The sequence below is a fragment of the Ostrinia nubilalis genome, chromosome 1, assembly GCF_963855985.1.
Source record: "Ostrinia nubilalis chromosome 1, ilOstNubi1.1, whole genome shotgun sequence".
In the NCBI taxonomy this organism is placed as follows: Eukaryota; Metazoa; Arthropoda; class Insecta; order Lepidoptera; family Crambidae; genus Ostrinia; species Ostrinia nubilalis.
Window position 1 is genome coordinate 8,496,634 of NC_087088.1, and position 22,741 is coordinate 8,519,374.

The following is a 22,741-nucleotide window of genomic DNA, read 5'->3' on the forward strand; positions in this document are numbered from 1 at the left end:
TTTTAGAAAAATAAATATCTAAAACCATAATAGTCAACCATCCAATAGAATCGAAGGAGTTTTAAAAAGAGTTCATCTAAAAAAAATATTTCATTTTTGTATTCGATTTTCCACCTGTAAGAAACATGTTAACTCTTATCCTGTGCAAAACAAATATTATTACATGAAACTTGTGATTATTATTACCCACACTAACATTTTCCCATACAACTCACCGTATAAATCAAACCGTCTTATGGCAGGCAGCGCGGTTAATTCAACAAGCTGGGAGCAACAGAACTAAAACCATAAAACATTTGTAATTAAAACAACGGCGCCTTACAAAGAATCGGAACACCTTCCACGCGGGCTTACTGTTGCTTGTTACAGATGTAAAGACCTGGAAGAGACTAGTCTGAATAGGTGAGGACTAAAAACTATTGCAAAAAATGCTTTCAGCTGCTGCTAGGGACTTTCTTAATTCAATGTCAAAAATATAATAAAATTGATGTCAGACAATATACGCATTTTGAATTTTTACCATGCATTACTGGCGGCTGAAGAGACAGCAAAGTTCTAAAATGAAGGCCATGTACCGGCGACGATGGATGTCCACTCACAAGGTAGATGGATGACCATTTATACAGGTTGCAGGAAGGTGCTAATAGATACAGACTGCTATCTGGCCAGCCTATCTGGAAATTATTGATGGCCTTTGTTCAGCAGTGGAAGTTCTGTGACTCATAATATTGATGATGATGATGATGTGTCTTGTAGACTCAGAAACGTGACATCCTAATAATGTTGCTATTTGTAAAGGTTCGGCCAAACCAACGCGATCACACGCGATCAGCCGGCGTGCAGGAATGGCGACCAGACTAAAATGCATTGATCGCCATCGCTGCACGCTGGCTGATCGCGTGTGATCGCGTTGGTTTGGCCGAACCTTTATGTGTATTCTCTTACGTTACCCAAAGACAAAAAAGAAAAAAATATATTACTAATGGGATTGTTACTATGTACCTACCTTAATAAAATTTTGAGTTTCCGAGTTTGAAAAAAAAAATAGTTTAGCTTTAAGTATGTTTTTATTCTAAGAGAATATATTTTTAAGGGATAGATTACTTTCGATGTCTTTTCTAGGAATATAGATCTTCGTTTCGTTTGTATGTAGCGCGCCGCGCGAGTCCTGCGGGACATATGTTGGAACTTCCACTAGAAAAGTTTCGAGCGAAGTGTAAAGTCTTGTTCCGTGTGTAAAATGCGCGCCGTCTCGATTATGTGAAAGCATTATTTGATAATTAGGATCCACGGTGTACATGAATTTACCGGTGTAGAAAAAAATTGTGTCAAGCGAAATTACGGTTGCGGAGAACGCTGAGAAGTACCTGAATCAGACTCGACAAGGTAAGTTGTACTGTATTTTACAGTAAAAATATTTTGAACTAAACTTTTTTCACTGCTTTCAAAAGTGACTTGAGTGGGAACTTGGTGGTCTCTTTCGGTAAAGTTGCGTCCAATAACAAAATTGGTAACATGTTTATTAACTTAGCAAATGAATCTTAAGTTCAGGGAAAGATTTTTTTCGACCATATTAACATGACTCTATTACATAATTAAATAAAAGTAGGGTAACCCACTTTCAACTTTGACCAAACATGTTAGTAAATCAAATTAATAAAAAGTTATTACTCCACATTACTTAAAGAATATTTATGTTAGCTACATGTTTGTGTGTTTTTCTTAGGGATTTTCGATGTGAACTTGTAACAGTCTTATAATGTTTATCTTCAAACTTGTGAAGCGAATTGAACGCGCGCCTAATTAATATTTAATTTAAAGTTAACATACTTAAACAGATTAGACACCTACTACTAAGAACATTGTGTAAGTTATTATTAATCATCTTATGTGAAACACAAACCGTTTCAGCTAATTTTGTAAGGAAACTTTATAGATTGAAGTTAAAGTTGAAGTGTTGATTCGGTAGGAAAACATTCAGAGCTAGTTGTTTGATTCGTGGTTAACTGAGCTAATAATATACCTAAGAATTTTATTACTAGTGGCTAAATATAGTCAAAATATAAATTAAAATGCTTAAAAGTTGTGTGTAGTAAAAGTAAAGTTAAGATGTCCCGATAGGTGGCGGTAACATGCTTTTGTTGATTATATTTATAACCACTTGGTAAAGGCAAATTGGTTGAGTTCACTATGGATAAAAAAAACTGGGACATAATTATTTAATAAAAATAGGTATAATAACAATGAGAATGACAAAATGCATGACATCCATGCTTCTTCTAAAACGACGCTGTCAACGACCTGTTTGGGTCCTCGGGTACTCCATACAATGCACAATGCCAGCGTTAAGTTCGCAGGCTACACTCATTTAATTAAAGGAATGACTAGATTAGTTTGTCTGTTTATATGTATCTATGTCTAATAGTATTTACATAAAGTCACCACTCTTTAAAATATACAATATGACTCTACATTTCGAAATCGTTTCGCAACGCTAAAGCGAAGGTTGAACGATTTAATCACAACTGTTTCGATAAATAAGGTTTAAGTCTACAGTGTGCTTACCATGAGTTTACGTTAGGTGTGTGTCGCTAGCGATTGCGTAAAAAAAATTACATTAAAATGTATGACATCTTGTGAAGCGCCCCTAGCGGTTATTTTTAAGAAATGCAATTTTCATAGACTTTTCTGACATACTCGCTAACGACCAAACCTAACGTAAACTCATGGTAAGCACACAGGTTAAACGGTCTCGAATCGAAAATTAATTTGCGTACAACCATTGAGCAAAAGCAGACCTATTAATTATTACCTAGGATTATGTTTAGGCATAAAGGATTAGGAAGGATTAAGTATAGATAGTGTATAGTAGGTACAGCCGCTTAGATATGGCTTACCTACTATGTTTATGTATACGGCTATTGATGGTTACAATTTGAAAAACTTGTTAAAACAACACATATAAAAACTTTAATATCGAAAACTTAAAATTAAAGTGATGCAACCTCGTCAGTAATAATAATTATAAAAACTTATTAATATTATGCAGTTGCAGAAATCTACAAACGAAAGTAGCAGTCAAATACTTGTACTATTATGTGACTTTGCATCTTACAAATTCTGTACAAACATTTTGTACTGCATTTCTATTTATACGCGTACAAACGTATTACTGCGAGCGAAATAAGTAGGAAATGTTAAACACAAGACTCCGACGAGTCGAGCGATTGTAATGTTTTAATTAAGACCAACGTTCACATTTAAATGTTACTTGAACAGTGTGTGCTCCAACCAACATCCTCCCGCCATAAAACGGGTTGTAAAAATTTAATCAAATTTAGGGACTGCTTGTCAGTTCGCTGTGACATGCACAGATTTGATAAAGCTCTCCTGAGTGACATTGTATCTCAATTATTATTTTGAACAGGATTTGGGCTGGTGTGCAGTTAAAGCCGCTTATTTTTACATTTTCTTCGTGGTTAGAAATTTAATGTTTGTCTACAATTGAAGATTATTTTACTTTACAGTACCTCTAGTAGGAAAAACTTTCGAGTTCGTTTCGTTGCGTATTCAAAGTGTCATCGAAAAATTTTGTATGAAAAATTAAACAGCGCCCCCTATATTATAGCCGCCCTAGGGGGCGCTGTTTAATTTTTCATACAAAATTTTTCGATGACACTTTGAATACGCAACGAAACGAACTCGAAAGTTTTTCCTACTAGAGGTACAGATAGTTCTTCTGGTAGAGTAAGTAGAGTCAAAAGGGTTAATATTTTTATACAGAGACAAAGTTTTTTGTATTAAGACCTAAAACCATCTAAATCTATGTCTAAAACTTTTTTATTATTTGACTGATCATAAAGATGTTTGACGCCTTGATTTTGACGCAATATATCATCAACCGCTGCCAAAATATTGATTGTTGTATTCGAATTTTTCTATGAATTAAATAAAATAATGTACAGAATATTGAAATCCACTATCATACAGCACCTTCCAACGATTATCAAGCGTAAATTATACACAAGTTACACGTTATGTAACAAAAAGTGTAACGTGCAGGTAAATGATCCAGTTCGTTTGAAGCCAATAGAGACGAAAGCCTATACTTTGAGGAAGCATAACAATCCAAGACGGCAAAAGCTGTACGAGTTTGGGTTATACGTCGCAGCTTGCATGCCGAAATATGTACAGAAGATCCAGATGCAGCATTGCGATGAGCTTGAAATTTTGGTTGCTCCAGAAGGCTTATTCCCGGTGCTGAGTTTCTTGTGTCATCACCAACACGCTTGCTTCAATGTCTGTTCGGCAGCAACAGCGATAGATGTACCTAGCAGAGAGTATAGATTCGAGGTGGTATACATGTTGCTAAGCATGAGGTTCGGAGAGCGCGCGCGAGTCAAAACTTACACTGACGAGCTCACGCCGCTGCATTCAGCGTACTCCTTGTGGAAAGTTTGCAATATCTGGGAGAGAGAAATATATGATATGTTCGGCGTTATATACACGCACCACCCAGATTTGAGGCGGATTCTGACGGATTATGGGTTCACTGGTCACCCTTTGAGAAAGGACTTTCCCATGGTCGGGTACACAGAACTTCGGTATGATGATGAACTGAAGAAAATCGTGTACGAGCCGGTTGAGTTTGCCCAAGAATATCGACGTTTCCAGTTGGAATCGCCTTGGAATTATTTGAAGAATTTCCATGAAGGATACAACGATCCTCCGCCACCACCAACAAAGAAATAGTCGTCTTTGCTTGCGCTGCAGGTGCTAATGTTTGGAATGTTCCAGATTATTGTATTTTTCTTTTTATAAATACAAAGATTTTGTGCAGCTGCCGACTAATGTTAATGTAGAGTGTGAAAATAATGTTTTTAAGTGCGTGGAAGTGTGGTCTCTTGTAAAGGCACCGGCTAGCTACACATGAACAATTATACTATAGGATAGAACTATGTCCCTAGGTATCCTAATTCCCTAGTTCCCTAACCTACAGCATAAATGTAAGATAAATAAATATATAAATAAGTGAGGGATGTCTGCACCGTGAGACCTAAGGTAACAGACGGAATGTGGTGAGGAATAAGGTGAGGAGTGGGTTTTCTCACTGCCAGTCAAGCAGACTCACAAGACTGATCAGGATCTGATGGCTAAGGGTGTCTTGGCCACAGTGAGAGGAATATAGTTACCAGGTGGAACGATACGTGGTTGAAATGATGTAGTCCAAGTCCAAACAGTCAAAGAGGATTTATTAACAATCTTACAATATTTATACTAACGCTATTTACACACACATACAAGTACATTACTTAAATCTATAATAGTGTACGCCCGTGTAATGTGCAACGATTGCACTATGATGTAGGCCAAATTTGTTGCTGATCAGAGATCAATGTTCGTCTGAACATCCTGGCGCCTCCAAGATGCTGGGGTCCAACTGGTACAGCTCGATCATCTCAGTTGGTGCCGGTGGCAGCTGGGTGTCAGGTGCCTGGCGTCGTAATGGTTTTGGAGGCGGTGTTGTTGCCGTCCTCTCCGTCCGTCCGTGCCTCCTGTGTGGGATGCTGTAGATCAGCTGTTCTGGTTGAACTGCAGACCGTCGATGATGGATCCTGGCTCGTACCCATCTTGTTACCTGTGGACCGTAGCAAAATATTAGTAAAACTATTATTAAAAGAGTAATTGTAGTAATAAAGCTAGCTAAGTACGAATGAGACTCTATTTGTGCCCAAACTGTATTATCTAACTGAGTTTGTAAATTGTGTTCTGAATTTACTATGTGTTGGAAACTGTCCCTGGAGCTATCTATTATCTTTTCTTTAGATACATCTTCTATGACAGTTGACGTTATGTTAGAGAGTACAGAGAAATTTAGACCTTTAGAAAATGATTCTAATACTGTAACTTTTTCAGTTCTTTTTGCAGACAATAAGTTATTGATAGTTTTTATAATACAACTTTCAGAGATACGAAGAACACCGACATCGCGAATGCTTACTTCTACTCTTTGGCCATCACAAATAATAGATGCTGTCACTGGCTGTGTAGTTATAAATAACCATGTATTTGCCATGTACAGCTGTTTCCATATAACATCTGAAGTAATTTTATACTTTTTAAAAATGCAATGAGTATGATTATGACTTTTGGTTTGAAAGAGTTGTTCAACAATGCAATTTTTATTAAATTGCATGTTCTTCACGGCTACAGGACTACAAATAAAATTCATGTCCTTTTGAATACAGTCGTTGAATTCTTCCTGACTAAGTTCAAAGTAGTGTTCGTTGTTGTAGTCAATGCCCAAAAAGGTGTGTTGTAATACTATAGTTTGAAAATAGTTGTCTTTATTTTTTGAAGGTACAGGTGTGACGTGTACTAAAACGTATTTCGTGATGTCATGGATTGGGTAATGTGCGAATACTTTAATGTGTGTACTGTTTTCAGTTATTCTTGTGTTAATAAGTTGATTCTGCATGATTCGTATGTTATGTGGTAATTTTTCATTTGCTGAGTCTATGATTTTCTCAACTTGTTGTGGAGATAAAACGTTGTATATTGATGCATTATCTAACAGGATCTTAAGTAAGTTTTCGTAATGATCTATGATTTCAGATATGTAATTGTTTGCTAGATGATATGTTTGCATCACTTGGATCTTAATTCGATTGGCATCTATTGATTTGTACCAAACGTTGTTGTTGTTCATGAATTGGATGGCTTGATTTAATTTAGTTTGAAACTTTTGTAGTTTCTTTTGTATTCTCTCTTCAGTTTGATTGACCGTGGAGACAGTAGATATCATGAATTTTGTTTGTTGGTTAGCTGCTTGAATCAGTAGACGTTGATTATCTTGAAGAGTGTTTATATCTTTGTAGACCTCGTCATTAACTCCGAAGACGTAAGTTAGGAACTGGCCTAGCAAGCCCCTTTTTCTTCGTGAATGTTCTATGTTTGTCAAAGATTGAATGGTTCTTTCAAATTTAATGCGTTCCTCTTCTAGGTGGTGGTAGAATTCGTTGCAATGTGTTTCATATGTAAGCGTCTGTGAGTTATGACATAGGTTTTTAAATTGAGTTGTGACTGTAGAAACTTTATCGAATTGTTGTTTCATATATGCCCGATCATAATTTGTTTCAATTCTAAATGTTCCGCGATTTATGGTAGCCGTCCCAATCTGTTCTACGTATAAGCCCGGGTCGATATTTTTGATAGTATACGTTAGGTTTGACGTAATATTTTGTGCAGTAGTACTAACTGCTTGTATTATCAGCATTAACATAAACTGCAGTAGTGTGAACGCCTTAGGCCCTTTTGCATATTGTTTCTTTTGTTTGTAAGATATTGCTACATGATTTCGTACAGGCGTTTCATTTGTGACCGTGGTTAGTGACTGTGATTTGACGTCATCATTCTCGTTTACAGGTAGAGGAATGAGCGTGTGGATCGACCTTTTTAACTCAGTACCGGTTGACTTTTGTAGGGTGACCACTCTTGTTGCACCATCTTGTCCAGGGTGAATCTGTTTTACTTTAGCCAATGGCCATTTACTGGGATTGATGTTAGAGTCTTTTATAATGACTGCGGTTCCTATTTTCAAGTTATCGTAGTTTTGTCTCCATTTATATCTTTGTTGAAGCTGATGTAAATAGTCTTTTGTCCAGCTATTCCAAAAGTCTTTTTTCATTTTTTGTGTTAGTTTCCACCTGGATCCTAGATTTGCATTTGTGTATGTAATTGGATCAGGAATTCCAACTGCTTCCCTTCCGATTAAAAAGTGACTTGGCGTTAATATTGTGCTGTCGTTTATGTCTTCGTTTAAAGGACACAATGGTCTTGAATTTAAACATGCTTCAATTTGATGCAATAAAGTTGTCATTTCCTCGTAGGTTAGTGTGGAATCTCCAATTACTCGTTTCAAATGATGTTTCATTGATTTAACCCCGGCTTCAAATATTCCTCCGAAGTGAGGAGATAGTGGTGGATTAAAATGCCAATTTGTACCAATGTTAGTCATTGCATCCAGAAAGTTCGGAGATTGTGTGATTTCAAGGATTTCTTGATATAGTACGTTGGCTGTCCCAACAAAGTTCGTAGCGTTGTCACTATACATATCTGAAACATGACCTCTTCGCGCCATAAATCTGCGTAGTGCAGCGATAAAGGTTTCAGTTGATAAGTCACTGACTAATTCTAGATGTATGGCTTTCGTGGATAAACATACAAATACCGCAATGTATGCTTTATAAGATTTGTGTCCTCTTCCTTTCATGGATCTTATTTGTATTGGGCCTGCAAAGTCGACACCTGAGTGGCTGAAAGGGTGTGACAATGTTACCCGTGGGCTGGGTAATGTACCCATTTTTTGAGATGCTGTGGTGGCCTTGTATCTGATACATTTAATGCATTTATTGATTAGACTTTTTACTTTTCTTTTTCCGCTAATTATCCAGTACTTTTGTCGTAAGTAAGCTAAAGTCAGCTTGTTTCCTCCATGGAGTGTTTTCAAGTGTGCGTCGCGTATTATTAGTGACGTCACATAGTGTTCATATGGTAATAGTATTGGATGTTTTTGATTGTATGGAAGTTGCGAATTGTGAAGTCTCCCTCCAACTCTAATGAGTCCATCGCTGTCTATAAAGGGGTCTAAGGAGTATAGTTTGCTTCCTTTTTTAACTTGTTGATGGTTTTGAAGCATTAATATTTCTTGGTTAAATGCTTCTTTTTGTACTTCTTTTATTACCTTAATTGTGGTTTGATTTATTTCCTCAATGGATAATGTAGTTTGTGGTTTTTGTTTTTGAGTAAATCTGTAGCAGTATGATAAAACCCTGAGCATACGCCCCAGGTCTGAAAATCGTTCCCAGATGTCATTTGTTTCTTTTTGATTAATGGTTGTCGTAAAACTTTGTTTTATTTCTATGCATATTTCGGGTATGGTTTTTGTGATGGGCAGTTTCTCGTCTTTCAGCCAATGAGGACCATTCCACCAGAGTGAGAAGTCCTTAAGTTTTTGAGGTTCGATTCCTCTTGAAATTACGTCGGCGGGATTTTCTGCTGATATTACATGATTCCAGTTTGCATTAGGTAAAATACTTTTTATTTCAGATACCCTGTTTGCTACAAAGGTTCGCCAACGTTGAGCGTCTCCTCTTATCCATCCAAGAGTTATCATTGAGTCTGTCCAGCAGTATATTGTGACATCTGGTATGTTTAATGCATCTCGTACAGTTTTGATTAATTTAGTTAGGAGTAGTGTTGAACAAAGTTCTAAACGTGGTAATGTTGTTTTATTTTTCTTCGGTGCTACTTTCGATTTTGCTTGTAGTAACGTGACATAATATTGGTCATTGCACTTTACTCGGCAGTAGACTACTGCACCGTAAGCTTTTTCCGATGCGTCACTGAACCCGTGTAATTCAATGCTCACGTTTTTTGTTATATGACACCATCTGTTTATTTTTAAAGTTTCAATACACTTTAATTGGTTTTGTATGTCATTCCATTGTTTGTTGTTTTTCTCGTTGATAAGTTGATCCCAATCTGTGCCGTTAGTCCATAGTTCTATCCTATAGTATAATTGTTCATGTGTAGCTAGCCGGTGCCTTTACAAGAGACCACACTTCCACGCACTTAAATACATTATTTTCACACTCTACATTAACATTAGTCGGCAGCTGCACATTATATTCATATAATATAGGTTGGTATAGTTCGTGTACAATTTGCAGTTTGGCTTCAATTTTTTGCAAGTAGTCAATAGTGTCGTCGTATTTTTTCTTGATGTAATTTTCAAAGTAGTTTAATGTAGTGTATTTGTGCGTTGAAAGTATTTCTTGGTCTTGTAGTTTCGTATGGTTCGTCTTTGCTCTTTCGTATAATTTGTTTAATCGACATGTCCTGTCGTCTATGTATTGTCGTGAATGTCGTGAGGCTGAATCCTTTTTCATATTCGCCATAAATCGTAGGATATCATTGTATATGTTTTCTTGCTCTCTGACTAACTCGTTGATGTCTTGTATCTCCATGGTGCTCCTCTTGTCTATTCTGTTCCTTCCTAATACCCTACCCTACGTCTATCAATAAAACTTATGTCAATACTTGATGTACCTGCGCCCTAATTACGGTATTTTGCGACTTCTCAATCAGCCGGTGAGACCCTCTTCCGGGAGGCCAGTGACCGAACCGCTACCGTAATAGAAGCTTTCCAACAGGATACAACAGGTATCTAAGTACTCCAGATTGCTACGAAACTGATGCTTGTTGAGTACACCAGCACATAACTCTCCGAAGTGTCAGTCTGTCCTTGTCATTCCTAAGGGGGTAATAGGACCGCGTAGTAAATTAATTTAGTATTTTAACCTATTTTTGCTCGAAGGACCATAATGTGCAGCTGCCGACTAATGTTAATGTAGAGTGTGAAAATAATGTTTTTAAGTGCGTGGAAGTGTGGTCTCTTGTAAAGGCACCGGCTAGCTACACATGAACAATTATACTATAGGATAGAACTATGTCCCTAGGTATCCTAATTCCCTAGTTCCCTAACCTACAGCATAAATGTAAGATAAATAAATATATAAATAAGTGAGGGATGTCTGCACCGTGAGACCTAAGGTAACAGACGGAATGTGGTGAGGAATAAGGTGAGGAGTGGGTTTTCTCACTGCCAGTCAAGCAGACTCACAAGACTGATCAGGATCTGATGGCTAAGGGTGTCTTGGCCACAGTGAGAGGAATATAGTTACCAGGTGGAACGATACGTGGTTGAAATGATGTAGTCCAAGTCCAAACAGTCAAAGAGGATTTATTAACAATCTTACAATATTTATACTAACGCTATTTACACACACATACAAGTACATTACTTAAATCTATAATAGTGTACGCCCGTGTAATGTGCAACGATTGCACTATGATGTAGGCCAATTTTGTTGCTGATCAGAGATCAATGTTCGTCTGAACAGATTTATTGAATGTATTTCATGTTTGAAACTATTGTCACACAACAGAAAAGATAGACAAAAGTATATTTTTAAAATATCATTGCATTTTTAGAGATATTGTGAGTACATACACATACAAATAAGAAATCTGTTTTGAATACTACCCTCAAAACTTAAGCTACGTTTCCTTGGCTCTTCAAAAAATGTTCTCAATGGCGGCAAGTTGAATACGGCAACAACTATAACTTGAATTAAATCTTGTACGCTAATGAGCTTTTGTGTTGACACAATGGCGCGTCATTTAGTGAGCGCATAAAAGGGTGTGACTACACGGGCGAATGCGCTGCAAATGTAGATTTATGTCCTTAGGACAGTACAGGAACATTGTTTTCTCTTTAAGGATTTTAAGACTAGTGTACATTACGATACTATAGCACTAGCGCTTACAACATAAGAGAATGTTTTTGTGACGTCAAATGTCAGTGTGAATTCTGGTGAGCTTCAGACTTGTTTGCTCTGACACGTAATAATGTTATTATATGTCACCACTCTCGTGCCCCTTCTATAGCTCAAGCTCTGATTTAGATAAGCGATAGCTAGACCTATAAAGCATAATCTGACACCTTGGTTTGTTTTGTAAAATAAAGTATGAATGCTGCATAAGCTGTGCATAAAGTCCGCCAGTAACTTGTAGTTATTGAATCAGATTATAGGATGGAAACTATCAAGACAGTCAGAAAGAGAACTAAAATAACGCATATTTTATCTTACATAGATTCCAAGTCGGGCAACATTGTGAACACGATCATTTACGCACTAGACAATCTTCCCTGGAATACCACAGCAATGTGACCGCAGCTTTACGCATATACATATAAGATGGCCGCCTTCCCCCAGCGAGCAGATGACGGTCCTTTCTAACGCCTCAATTAATAACTTTCGAAATTAGCGCGAGTGGCTAATTATTCTATCTCCATTTCATTAAGTTAGTTGCTTGGCGAGCTTGGGTCAACGGGATTGGGACTCATTATACGAAAGTATCTCGGAGCTTTTTTGATTGACTCGTAACTCTTTTAATAAAAGTTTTTTATCACATTTAAACCTTCGCTACGGAAATAAAAAGAGGTAAGTTAATGATGATTTTATAGACTTTCTGTTCGCGGAATCTCTTCCGGAGTTTTCCTTTATCCGTGTGATCAACAACATGGCCGTAAATAAACTATTCTTTTATTCTTATTTTATGCCTAAATACCTGCAGCTACTCATGTACATTACTAAAAAAAGTAAAGATATCCCTGTATATGTATATAATTTTTTAATTTAATACTTGTACAAAAGTAGATATTATCATTGAATCAACCCAGTGACTCTGGCGCAGCTGCTCGAGTTGTTGTCTAGTCTTGCCTAGTATTAAAATTGAGCTACAAATAATAGAGCTGCAGTTCTATAATACATGTATTACATTTAATTAATAGATTGATTGCATCCTCAATGTAGCAAACTTACACAAATTGTTCTTAAAACGAGAATTCATAAAAAAATGTGGCTTAGGTAACATGTAGGACTGACAGACAGATCGAGTTACTTGCTATCGTACATACTGTATATTATTATTTAAGTTATTATTACCAGTCATTAGCAAAAGGTCGCGGCTTCGTGTGCTACTTAGTTTCTCCAGGAACACCTTTTATGAGATTTCTCAGAAAAGCCATTAGAAAATGTTTTATTAATTATTAAAGGGACTTAAATGGAAATATAGCTTTTATGTACTTTCACATAACCCAAATAATAAAACAAACTCCTACTATTTATCAGTCTCTTTTTACCTTACTTTATTATTAGAATCATCAATTTAGAATGCAGCAAACTTACTTATTAACTATTTATTGAAAAAAGCAAAATAATATTTCTAAAATATTTGTAGTAGGTACCTACTACCACTACTACGTTTAAAAATGTCTATAGGCTTGTTAAATAAAGTTACTGATTAAACAAGGAAACAAAAGAAAATACAAAGCAATAAAATTCTGGTGAATAAATTAAGAAATTATCATTAAATGTCAAAAAACGCACTGGTTTATCTGGCGATTCTTAAAACATTTCGCTTTATTTAACAATACATTTTTGTTTTACATTATAATTCCGTGTCAAGTTGACAACAGAGCCAAGTCGCCACCCCTTTCATACTTCATATCTGCCTCCATCATATGGACATCTGCGTAAGAATAACTGCGGAGCGGAGGTCGGAATGAACAATCGGCTCAGTGTGTGCCTCTCGGTGCCACGATCCGCCCGCCCCAGCGCTCTCCCGCGGGACGCCCGCCCAAACTTCGCTCGCACTTACAAACTCTATACAGGGAAATAATGCCGCGCGAAAAATAACTTTCACCTCCACCAACTTTGATTAACCCTTGATTGACAATAAAGGTAAGCAATTTTCGTTTTTCCTGCCCCTTTTGCGGTACTAAAAATTTCTGAGCGCTTTCACGTGTAAAAAGTAAGCGTGCTCATTTCTTTTTGACGTAAACTTTTCTGGCCGGTTTTGTCGCTTGTTTTTCTTAGTTGTTTCGCTATTTTGTGTCCCTAAATAATTTAGTGATTTCTTAGAATTTATTTCGTTGTTGTAGAAAGGTATACAATTTTCAGTTGACTTTTTTTACATTAAATATTTTCTTCGTAGAAAATGCTGTTTTGTTTGTAATATTAGTTTTACTAAAGTTTGTAGCTGTTTATAACTTAGTACTTTATGAGTTTTATAGCAACAAAAACGAAAACACATTTTGTTTCTTAGAGTAGACAGTTATTTTTAATATGAAGTTAACTAGGTATTTCAAAATATTCCGAACTTTTTATTTTAATGAAAATATTTTTGAATCAAATTTTGTGTCTTGATTATATTTTATTGTATTCCAAATCTAAAAACAATTTAATTTTCATTAAATCGAATCTAAAACAAGCACCAAATCCTTTTCAACATGCCGGCGTATTTATTATTCTCTTAACACCACCATTCGAGGTTCCTCGGCTGAATATTTAACCAAACAGCAAACATTTGCTCCGGTTAAAATTGACCGCCAGTTAACGCGTTAGTAGTCGCTAATTAACGTGCATCCGTTGCACTCGCTTGTTTAAAACGGTGATGGATAATAGATTTTACTGCCTAATTAATAACTGGAGCTTAATTGACTAGACAAACTAAATAATAAATACTTTTAGTTTTAACTTTTGTTTTACACATTAATTACAAAACTATTTGAATGTTTTAAGTTCATTATCTATCTACACAAAATAATATTAAATGCAAAAAATACTTTTAGTAGCAATTTTGACTCCTTAAGCATATTTTTATATTCAAATAAGTATAAATAATTAACTAAAGTCATAACGACTAATCTTTTGATTTGAAAGTTCGGAATTCAAACCCAAAATTTGACTCAATCTAATACTTATTAATGAATTGTAAGTGAGTGCATAATCATTAAATAATGGATTGACCGTACCTTAAAACGGTTAAATAACTACCAAATCTTATCTTTACCAAGTACCAACCTACCAGTTAGTAATCTAATTTGAAAATGTACGTAGGTACACACTTGTAATGAAGCAATGTAGGTATTACTGGTATTACTAAATAATTTAATACACAATCCTCATAATTTCTTCGTTTAAATGTACTACCTAACTAATTTCCCGAAACATCTTGAAATCCAAACATTTAGTTACCATCTCAGACGCAGTCAAATGTCACAACACAATATAGCAATAGTATTAGTAGACTAGACAAGTTTTGTTTAGGTACGAACGAGTTACCGGCCGGTATGAAATTTCCGACAGCGTTTGCAAACTTAGTTCCCTTGGCCAACTTAGAGGATTCGTCTGCTGCAAGCGCCTGGGGTGTGCTTATATTGTTATACATCCGTGTTGTTCGATTGTGTGTAATTCAAAAAATATAGGAAAGAAATACTGCAGATTTTTGTGGTTTTTAGCGTTTGCTTAATGTTGTTTTGATGGCTGGTAGAGTCAAAAAATAAAGAGATGAGGTGCTTTTCAAAAGCAACAATTAAAAGCTGATTCCAAAAGTTGAATTTTAAAAATTATAGTTTTTATTGAACACAATGGCAGTTTTTATAGAACTTTGAACTAATCGCAAGAGATAAAGTATCATGCAATTTAGGTATGTAGAGATTGACTAACGAACCTTTTACATAATTGTCCTCGGAAACTACTCAAATATAGGTACCTAGTATAAAGCAGGAGATTTTCTCGTGTCTAAAAATGGATTTGACAAAAACAAAAGATGTCGTCTCACTACTAAAGCTGAGTTGCACCAACTGCCGGCTGAGGTGACTATAACAACGGCCGGTGTTTTTTGTATGGAGTTTAACAGATTTTTGTCGTTTGTTAAAGTTAAAGTAAGATGGTGCAACTCAACCTAAAAGTTGTATTAAACAAAAGACATTAGCTCATTGCTAATAACAATACCAAGTCTACTTAATGTAACTAGGTAAGTAGGTACTAGGACAAGGTATTCTATGTTTAAACTGTCTATAAATAGGCTCATCTGCTGCGATCGTTATCGTTTAGTAGGCATATGGAACCAGACACTCGCAATCCGAGAACAAGGCTTTGTTAATACGATCAGAGTAGTTCCATATTTAGAGTCAAATTCATCATCTTTATTAGCCATAAGACATCAACAATATACAATCTTCCCTTAGACTTAATGGTTCTTCATAATTATTTTAGCATAATGTGATGAATAATATTATTATGTAGTTCTCTTAGGCTGAGTTGCACTACCTTATTTAAACCGTAAAATTAACAATAACCGGTGCTTTTTGTATGGACTTTGACGGATTTTTGACGTTTGTCAATGTTCAAGTGAGATGGTGCAACTCAGCTAAAGCCACAGTAAAAGTTTGAAGTTATGAATACTTGGATGAGCATGACGATTTATTTGTTACTTGAGTCAAGAGTGTTTTAAGTACGTCCATCCGTTCAAGTCATAGCAGTACAAACTGGCTTAGGTGGTAAGATAGCGCCTTGGTTACTTGTTTGGTAGTAGTTATTGTTAACTTATTCGCTTATTTATATCATTCGTTAACAATCACAAATCTTAATTATTATGCCACCCTCTTAGGCTGAGTTGCACCACCTAACTTTAACGATAACTATGACGATAACCGGTGCTTTTTGTATGGAGTTTGACAGATTTTTGACGTTTGTCAAACTTAAAGTAAGATGGTACAACCCAGTCTTAGAAACCGTCAGTTAGAGTTTGAATCTGTAAGAACAAAAGCCTAATCTAACGTCAGTTTCTGTAGTTCGCACTGTTCAGGATAATTTTACATACATACGAGTACCAGTCTGTAACAAAGTAAATAATATTTATAGACATATTTTTCTACGTAACTGTTTGTGTTCCAAAAATACATATATCCCAACTTTCCAATATCAATGTCGGGCAAAAGATATCTGCGTGGGCAACCGCTAACTCCAATATGTCGGTCGTATCGCAATGGCCGCGGCGATGTGCCTCGAATTTTTCTCAAGCATTATCGCACTTTTACGGAAAAGTAGTTACCGGTGCGCGATCGCATCCTCGCTCGTTTCGCTCGTTCACAAAGCGGCGGCTCCGATTTAGAAGGCCGCGCAGACAACCCAACATCAAATCATTATTGACTGATGAAATCGCAAAAATGATACGGAAGGGATGCGAATGTGCGCCGTTCCCGTATCGCACACGCTCCTGTGCTCCTAATTACAATGAGTGCATGCCGGCACGTTATGTACCTACGCAATACTGTTTTGGATGTCGTTGTTCATAATATTTGACATACTTAGGCTGAGTTGCACCACCTAACTTTGACCGTAACTACTTATAACGATAACCGGTGCTTTTTGTATGGAGTTTGACAGATTTTTGACGTTTGTCAAAGTTAAAGTAAGATGGTGCAACTCAGCCTTAATTAGCTCATTATATAGTTGTTCTTATAATTTTAGTACTAAATTAGGTTTGTGGAAGTGTTACGCACGCTCCTAGTATAGTAATAGATTAATTTTATTGTTCGTAGTTTAGTACTAAGTTACTTAGTTGCGCGTTCACATCCGAGCTCGTTTCGCAAAGGTTTCGATTTAGAAGGCCGCGCAGACAACCCAACATCAAATCATTATTGACTGATGAAATGGCAAAAGTGATGCGAATGTGCGCCGTTCCCGTATCGCACATGCTCCTAATTACGATAAATGCATGTGCCGGTACCTGTACGTAAATGTGCGCAATTTTGTTTTGGTTGTCGAGTTCATATGACATAATTATCTCAGAGTTATTCTTATATTTTGCTACTAAATTAGGTAGCGTTTGTAATAGAAGGAAATGTTACGGATGCTCGTATATTAGATGAATTGTTCGTAGTCTAGTGCTTAGATCCTAGGTAGGTACGTCTCACTAGTATAATTAATGCACCAGACTATACAATTTAGGGGTATGTAGTATATTGTAACCATACCTCGGTTAAGCTTGGTGTGCTGTCGTCTTCTGACAGTCTATCACCAACAGTAAAGACCTATTTTATCACATTTACTACCTTTACGTTTTAATGTTAATTTCAGTATTAATTTTCACCTAATTTGTTCCACGGGGAATACCATCTTACCTCAAGGCAAGTCTAGCAAGCATTCGTGGCGAAGTAATAAAACGTGTAATTTATTACCTACCTAGATCATTTTCATTTTATACGGTCGGAATAAGCAGTGTAAACCGTGAAATATGTTAATAATTTGCCTTTGTTGCAGTCTCATGGAGATCCCAAGCTTCGGGGCGGAGTAGAGGATCAGTTGCTAAAAATATGCAGCAGTCTTGTTGGGCGTTATGTTTACTGGCCGTTTTCATGCTGGGACCCAACTCGAAATTTGTTGGTATGACATTTTTTAACTCTTAAAATGTAGTAAGTGTAGGTATCACTGATGAGCCTATATGTCAGTTTTTTCTACCACTTCTTAGTTTTCATTTTTGTAGCCACCGAAATTACCGAACTTAGTGTCAGATTGTGCAATAGACGGCTGACATGTCTCTATTGTATGTGATCTTTCCTGAAAATCTAATTGATTTAAGATTCATCATTTTAAACATGTTTTACGGATCTGTGTAATAAATAATGTTGATGCTCTCTTGTTACAAACATGTAGCTATAATACCTAAATGTAAGTAAAAGTTGCATACTACCTACTGTTTGATAGATATGATTTTTTCTTATACAGGTGAAGCGTTTCAACCGGAGTTTGCGGAACCAATCACAAACTTAACTGTGCCAGTCGGCCGAGATGCCACTTTTAAATGCCTAGTTCAAAATCTAGGCGGATACAGGGTAATGTATAATAAAATAAAACCAAATATAATATGCATTATATTCTCAGATATTTTATTGTAATATTTTTTACAGGTTGGGTGGGTAAAAGCAGACACCAAAGCAATACAAGCGATACACATTCACGTAATAACAAACAACCACAGAGTGGGTGTGTCACACAACGGACTGACCGTCTGGAACCTTCACATACGAAACGTTCAAGAGGAGGACCGCGGTCAATACATGTGCCAGATAAACACAGACCCCATGAAGAGCCAGGTAACAATCCATTTAATTCGAAGTCATAGCACTCCACTCCGTCCCGTCACTTGACGAATCAGTAACTAGATTCTCTATTTGCTTCTGTCGTACCGCAGCTTTTTGCCTTCTAGTATACCCGTGTATCCGAACCTGTCTGTATAGGAATTCCCTCGTCATTATTTCGGGCACAAACATATTTCTACTTTTAAACAAAATCCTATCACTCGGCCCCCAATCTTCGCTCGGCGTAAAAACTTCCCGGATCATGCCATGGCGATAATAAATTACTAATTCAATTATAACACCAAATAAAATAACGCAGCCATATATCGCCACAAGGACGTAAACTATCAATATATCGTAATACAGTGAAATGGGCTCGTCTAGGTAAATAGAATCTTCATACTCTGCAGCTTCCAAAGTTAAAAACTTAGCGTACAACAAAGAAAAAATCAACACGGGGTTAATTAACCACGTCAATTTCCAAAAGTAGCTGGCCTTTATACCTGTCATGAAAATGATATCAACGTTGTGATTGTGGAGCCCATATATCCAGTATAATGAGATAGATAGGAAAAAGCTGCTTAAGATTTGTATTATCTCTATTGCATCCGTAAAAGCGCCCGTAATATCAGAGCAGAATAGAGGCCAAGACATCACACACATTAATACTGTGATTATAATATTACACAGCCCTGTATGATGCTGTGCGAAACGAATATTTTCTTTGACAAGGTCTCTCAAAAAGAAATTCAGTAACCATGTATTAACAAACAGAGCTAGAAAAACAGATGAAAACCACATAAATCCCCAGAGGGGTGTTTCGTCAAAATAACTCAACACCTCCGAAACCGATGCGAATTGTAAAAAATAGCTGCTAAAACCCATTTCTATCACGTTTTCCTCCTCACCGTGGTAATAAGACATGGTTTTTATGCCGCTAAATAAAATCAGCGCGTACATAATAGTGACGAAAACCGAGAATAAAGGTGCTGTGATGGAGGTCATTGTGGCGGGGCTGCGGAAGGGAGCATCCCGCGATAAGAAGCCAATTATCCCGAAACCAGTTCCCACTGAAAGAAAACCACGGGTAATGGATTTATAGCAGTCGAGGAAGTTGTACTTGTCCCAGTCTATTGTTATTAGCGTCGCGTACCACGCGCCGCTCGTAGACAGTGCTACACACAGCAACAGAAGCATCACAACCGAAACGTATACCGCCAGAAGCTTCACTGTTATTTGAATGAATTTTTCTTTCCGCAGCGATAAAACGAAAATTACAGTACTTATTGAAACACTCGCTATAATTGACTTCCACGCAAGTGCACAGTACCACGAGTTCTTTGTGTTATTGTTCCCGATCTCGCGCTCGAAAAACCAGCTACTTGCAGTTTGCACGCCGCAGTCATCGTCAAACAGTATCTGAGCTTCAAGGCAGTGCTGGAAAATTGACACGTTGACTCTTTTCACCATACATTTTGTGGTATTGAAATCATCGCAGACAAACCAAGGCGGTGGGTCGAGTGCAGCGTAGAATGTATATTGCAGGTACCAAGACGTCACAGCTGTGATGTATACTGATTTCAGTAAAACTAAATAAATAGTCCCATAACCGACAGGTCGGAGAATCGGTAGAAAATTCCATATTGATATGACTCCGTTATTTGTGTATTGAGACAAACAAATTTCGGAATAGATGAGTGGTATTCCTATGAATATAACTGAAAGGATATGTAACATTGCGTATATGTAGAAGCCACTGTGAGATATATCCGTCGCTATTAACATGAGCCCCACTTCGTTTACCATCCAGGCCCATATGATCATTCTGTAGTTGCCGTAAGACTTCCATCTGCAGCTTGTATCTGGGGTATATTTTATGTCCATCACACTCTTTTTTACCTCAAACATTTTTGTAGCACTATAAAATAACTATGAATTTAATGACGTTCCGTGACACAGTATCAAAGCCATCTAGATTATCGTACAATGCGGGAACTTTCTTTAATAAAACTCGGCGGGCGATCAAATTGTGAGTACTCGCTATCAACGAATGCAATTACGTTGAGCGTTTGTGAGATAAAGTGAATTAAAGTGCAGCTGGAAACGCAGCGGGTAATGATTCGTGCGTGGTGCTCCTAAATTATTGCGCTTCTGTGTAATTTATATGCGGGCCTGATAACGGCATAAATCGCGCGGCGACAGCGCAGACAGCGCGGCGTTGACGCAGACGTCGCGTCGACGCGGCATGACGCCCTGCCCTGCTGCATGCACTGTTTCAAAAATTATTTTCGAGATCGGTCTGTTGTCCATAGTTAGTCGGTCAAGTATCAAGATTAGGTAGACGTGATTAAATGGTTACTTGATAGGTAACGTGATTTTTATATCGTACTAGCTTTCCGCCCGCAACTTCGCCCGCTTAAAAAAAGGGCTGTTTTAGGGTTTTTCGACTTGAACGAACATTTAAAATAAAGAATTGATAAGATCGGTCCAGGCGTTGTTGAGTTATGCGCTTACCAACACATTTTGCGATTTATTTTCATATTATAGATTTAATTTTTTTCGAGACCTGCTTCTATTTTATTTTGTCTAGCCTAGCCCGCAACAACTACAACAAAATTCATAAAACATGAAATGAAATTTTTATTATTCCTAAATCTTTTTTCATTATTCCTAAAACCTTCCTTCTACAGAATACTATTTCACTAGTGACAGTTAGTAAGTACGAGTATGTTCTGTATTTATTTTCTATTAAAACAGTAATCCCAGATTTACTTTGACAAACTTTTATAGTCCATTTTCTTGCAAGGTCAACATTAAATGCCTCTTTTTCTTGCTAGATGGGCTTTCTGGATGTGGTGATACCTCCCGACTTCGTTCCTGAAGAAACGTCAGGAGATGTCATGGTTCCTGAAGGTGGAACTGCTAAAGTGGTCTGTCGGGCCCGGGGCATGCCAGAACCCAGGATCATGTGGAGGAGAGAAGATGGAGCGGATATTGTCATTAGGGACCCTCATGGAGGAAAAACAAAAGGTACACAAATATAATTCTTAACTCCGCCAGGAAAAGAATCAAAATATAGCTCGTTTCATCTACGAAGACGCACCCCACCAATTTTTGGTCGAGAGACGCGCGGGGTGCGGGGAGTCTGATGCGAGCAATCCGACCGTCATTATTGTAGTGTCGATAATTAGCGTGTACCGATAACACTTAAACATCAGCGGAAGAATGGTGGGGCGCGTCTTCGTGGATGAAAAGATCCTACTCAACATTTAGATTAGAAATAAAACTTATAAATATTTTAAATACCGCATTTTTGTAATCCACTGATCCAACGGAAGACCTTGTCAAACATGAAGGAAGATCCAGTTTGCACAGAAACGTTATCGCGTCCCTCGAGACAGTGTGTTTTCCGGGATGGTAACATACTTGGACAGAAAAATAAAATATACAGTCTATCCAATACAAGTTTATGTACCTATCTTGTCTCTAAACAAGTGAATTTTGAAATGCCATCAAAATCTAATGTATATTTAAAAGTGCGATTCTCTAAACTGACTATAAAAATATTAAAATTTTCAGAGCTTTACAAAGAACTTAATTTTTACTTCATTTAACTGCCCAAAGAATTAAAATGTCTATTAAGCTCTACATTAAAATATTCTATACCATAGTTACTAAATATAAAGTTGTACTTCTGTAAAGCTGGCCTACTTATGTAAAAGGCATTAATTGTTAACTAAAGTAAAGTAAATACTTATCACCAACAAAAAACTAGTCATTGATGCCTCAATTTTTTACGCAGTTGTTTTTTTTTTTGCTTTTATTCAATAATTCTATAATAAAAACACAGAATCTTTATTAATATAAAATATTTCACTACCAGTCCAGATGTACGAGGAAGAAGTGTTGACTCTGACGAAGATATCGCGCTCCGACATGGGCGCCTACTTGTGCATCGCCAGCAATGGGGTCCCGCCGTCCGTCAGCAAGCGGATCCAGATCAAAGTACACTGTGAGTCTTAGAACATAAGGGCTATGTTTCTACTTCTATTTTCTAAAAAATAAAATTCAGTTAACCTTATGACCGCTTGCCTAAACTGCCACTAAACGCATCCCATCAAGATTTATTTATTTACTTTAAGTTTAAAGCATTCATTGTTGTAACTTTAAAATTGAATATTTTAA

General features: G+C 36.9%; 2 protein-coding genes across 3 annotated transcripts in view; both read left to right on the forward strand.

Moving 5' to 3' along the window:
• Positions 1-1,222: 1,222 nt before the first annotated feature.
• The window catches only part of LOC135088583 (lachesin-like), a 36,891-nt gene continuing 15,372 nt past the window's right edge, over positions 1,223-22,741 (forward strand). Inside the window, exons 1-6 of one of the 2 annotated variants that reach the window (XM_063983460.1) lie at positions 1,223-1,386; positions 17,739-17,861; positions 18,204-18,310; positions 18,386-18,571; positions 21,394-21,586; positions 22,440-22,568. In XM_063983460.1, coding sequence (XP_063839530.1) covers positions 17,792-17,861; positions 18,204-18,310; positions 18,386-18,571; positions 21,394-21,586; positions 22,440-22,568 — 685 coding nt within the window. In that variant the 5' untranslated portion in view covers positions 1,223-1,386; positions 17,739-17,791. Of the gene's footprint in view, positions 1,387-13,233; positions 13,371-17,738; positions 17,862-18,203; positions 18,311-18,385; positions 18,572-21,393; positions 21,587-22,439; positions 22,569-22,741 lie in introns of those variants that run through there. The other variant, XM_063983469.1, reaches the window with a different exon arrangement.
• Positions 3,886-4,827, forward strand: LOC135075507 (NADH dehydrogenase [ubiquinone] iron-sulfur protein 3, mitochondrial-like). Its single transcript, XM_063969943.1, has one exon. The coding sequence runs from the start codon at positions 3,958-3,960 to the stop codon at positions 4,750-4,752; it is 795 nt and encodes a 264-aa protein (XP_063826013.1). The 5' UTR covers positions 3,886-3,957; the 3' UTR covers positions 4,753-4,827.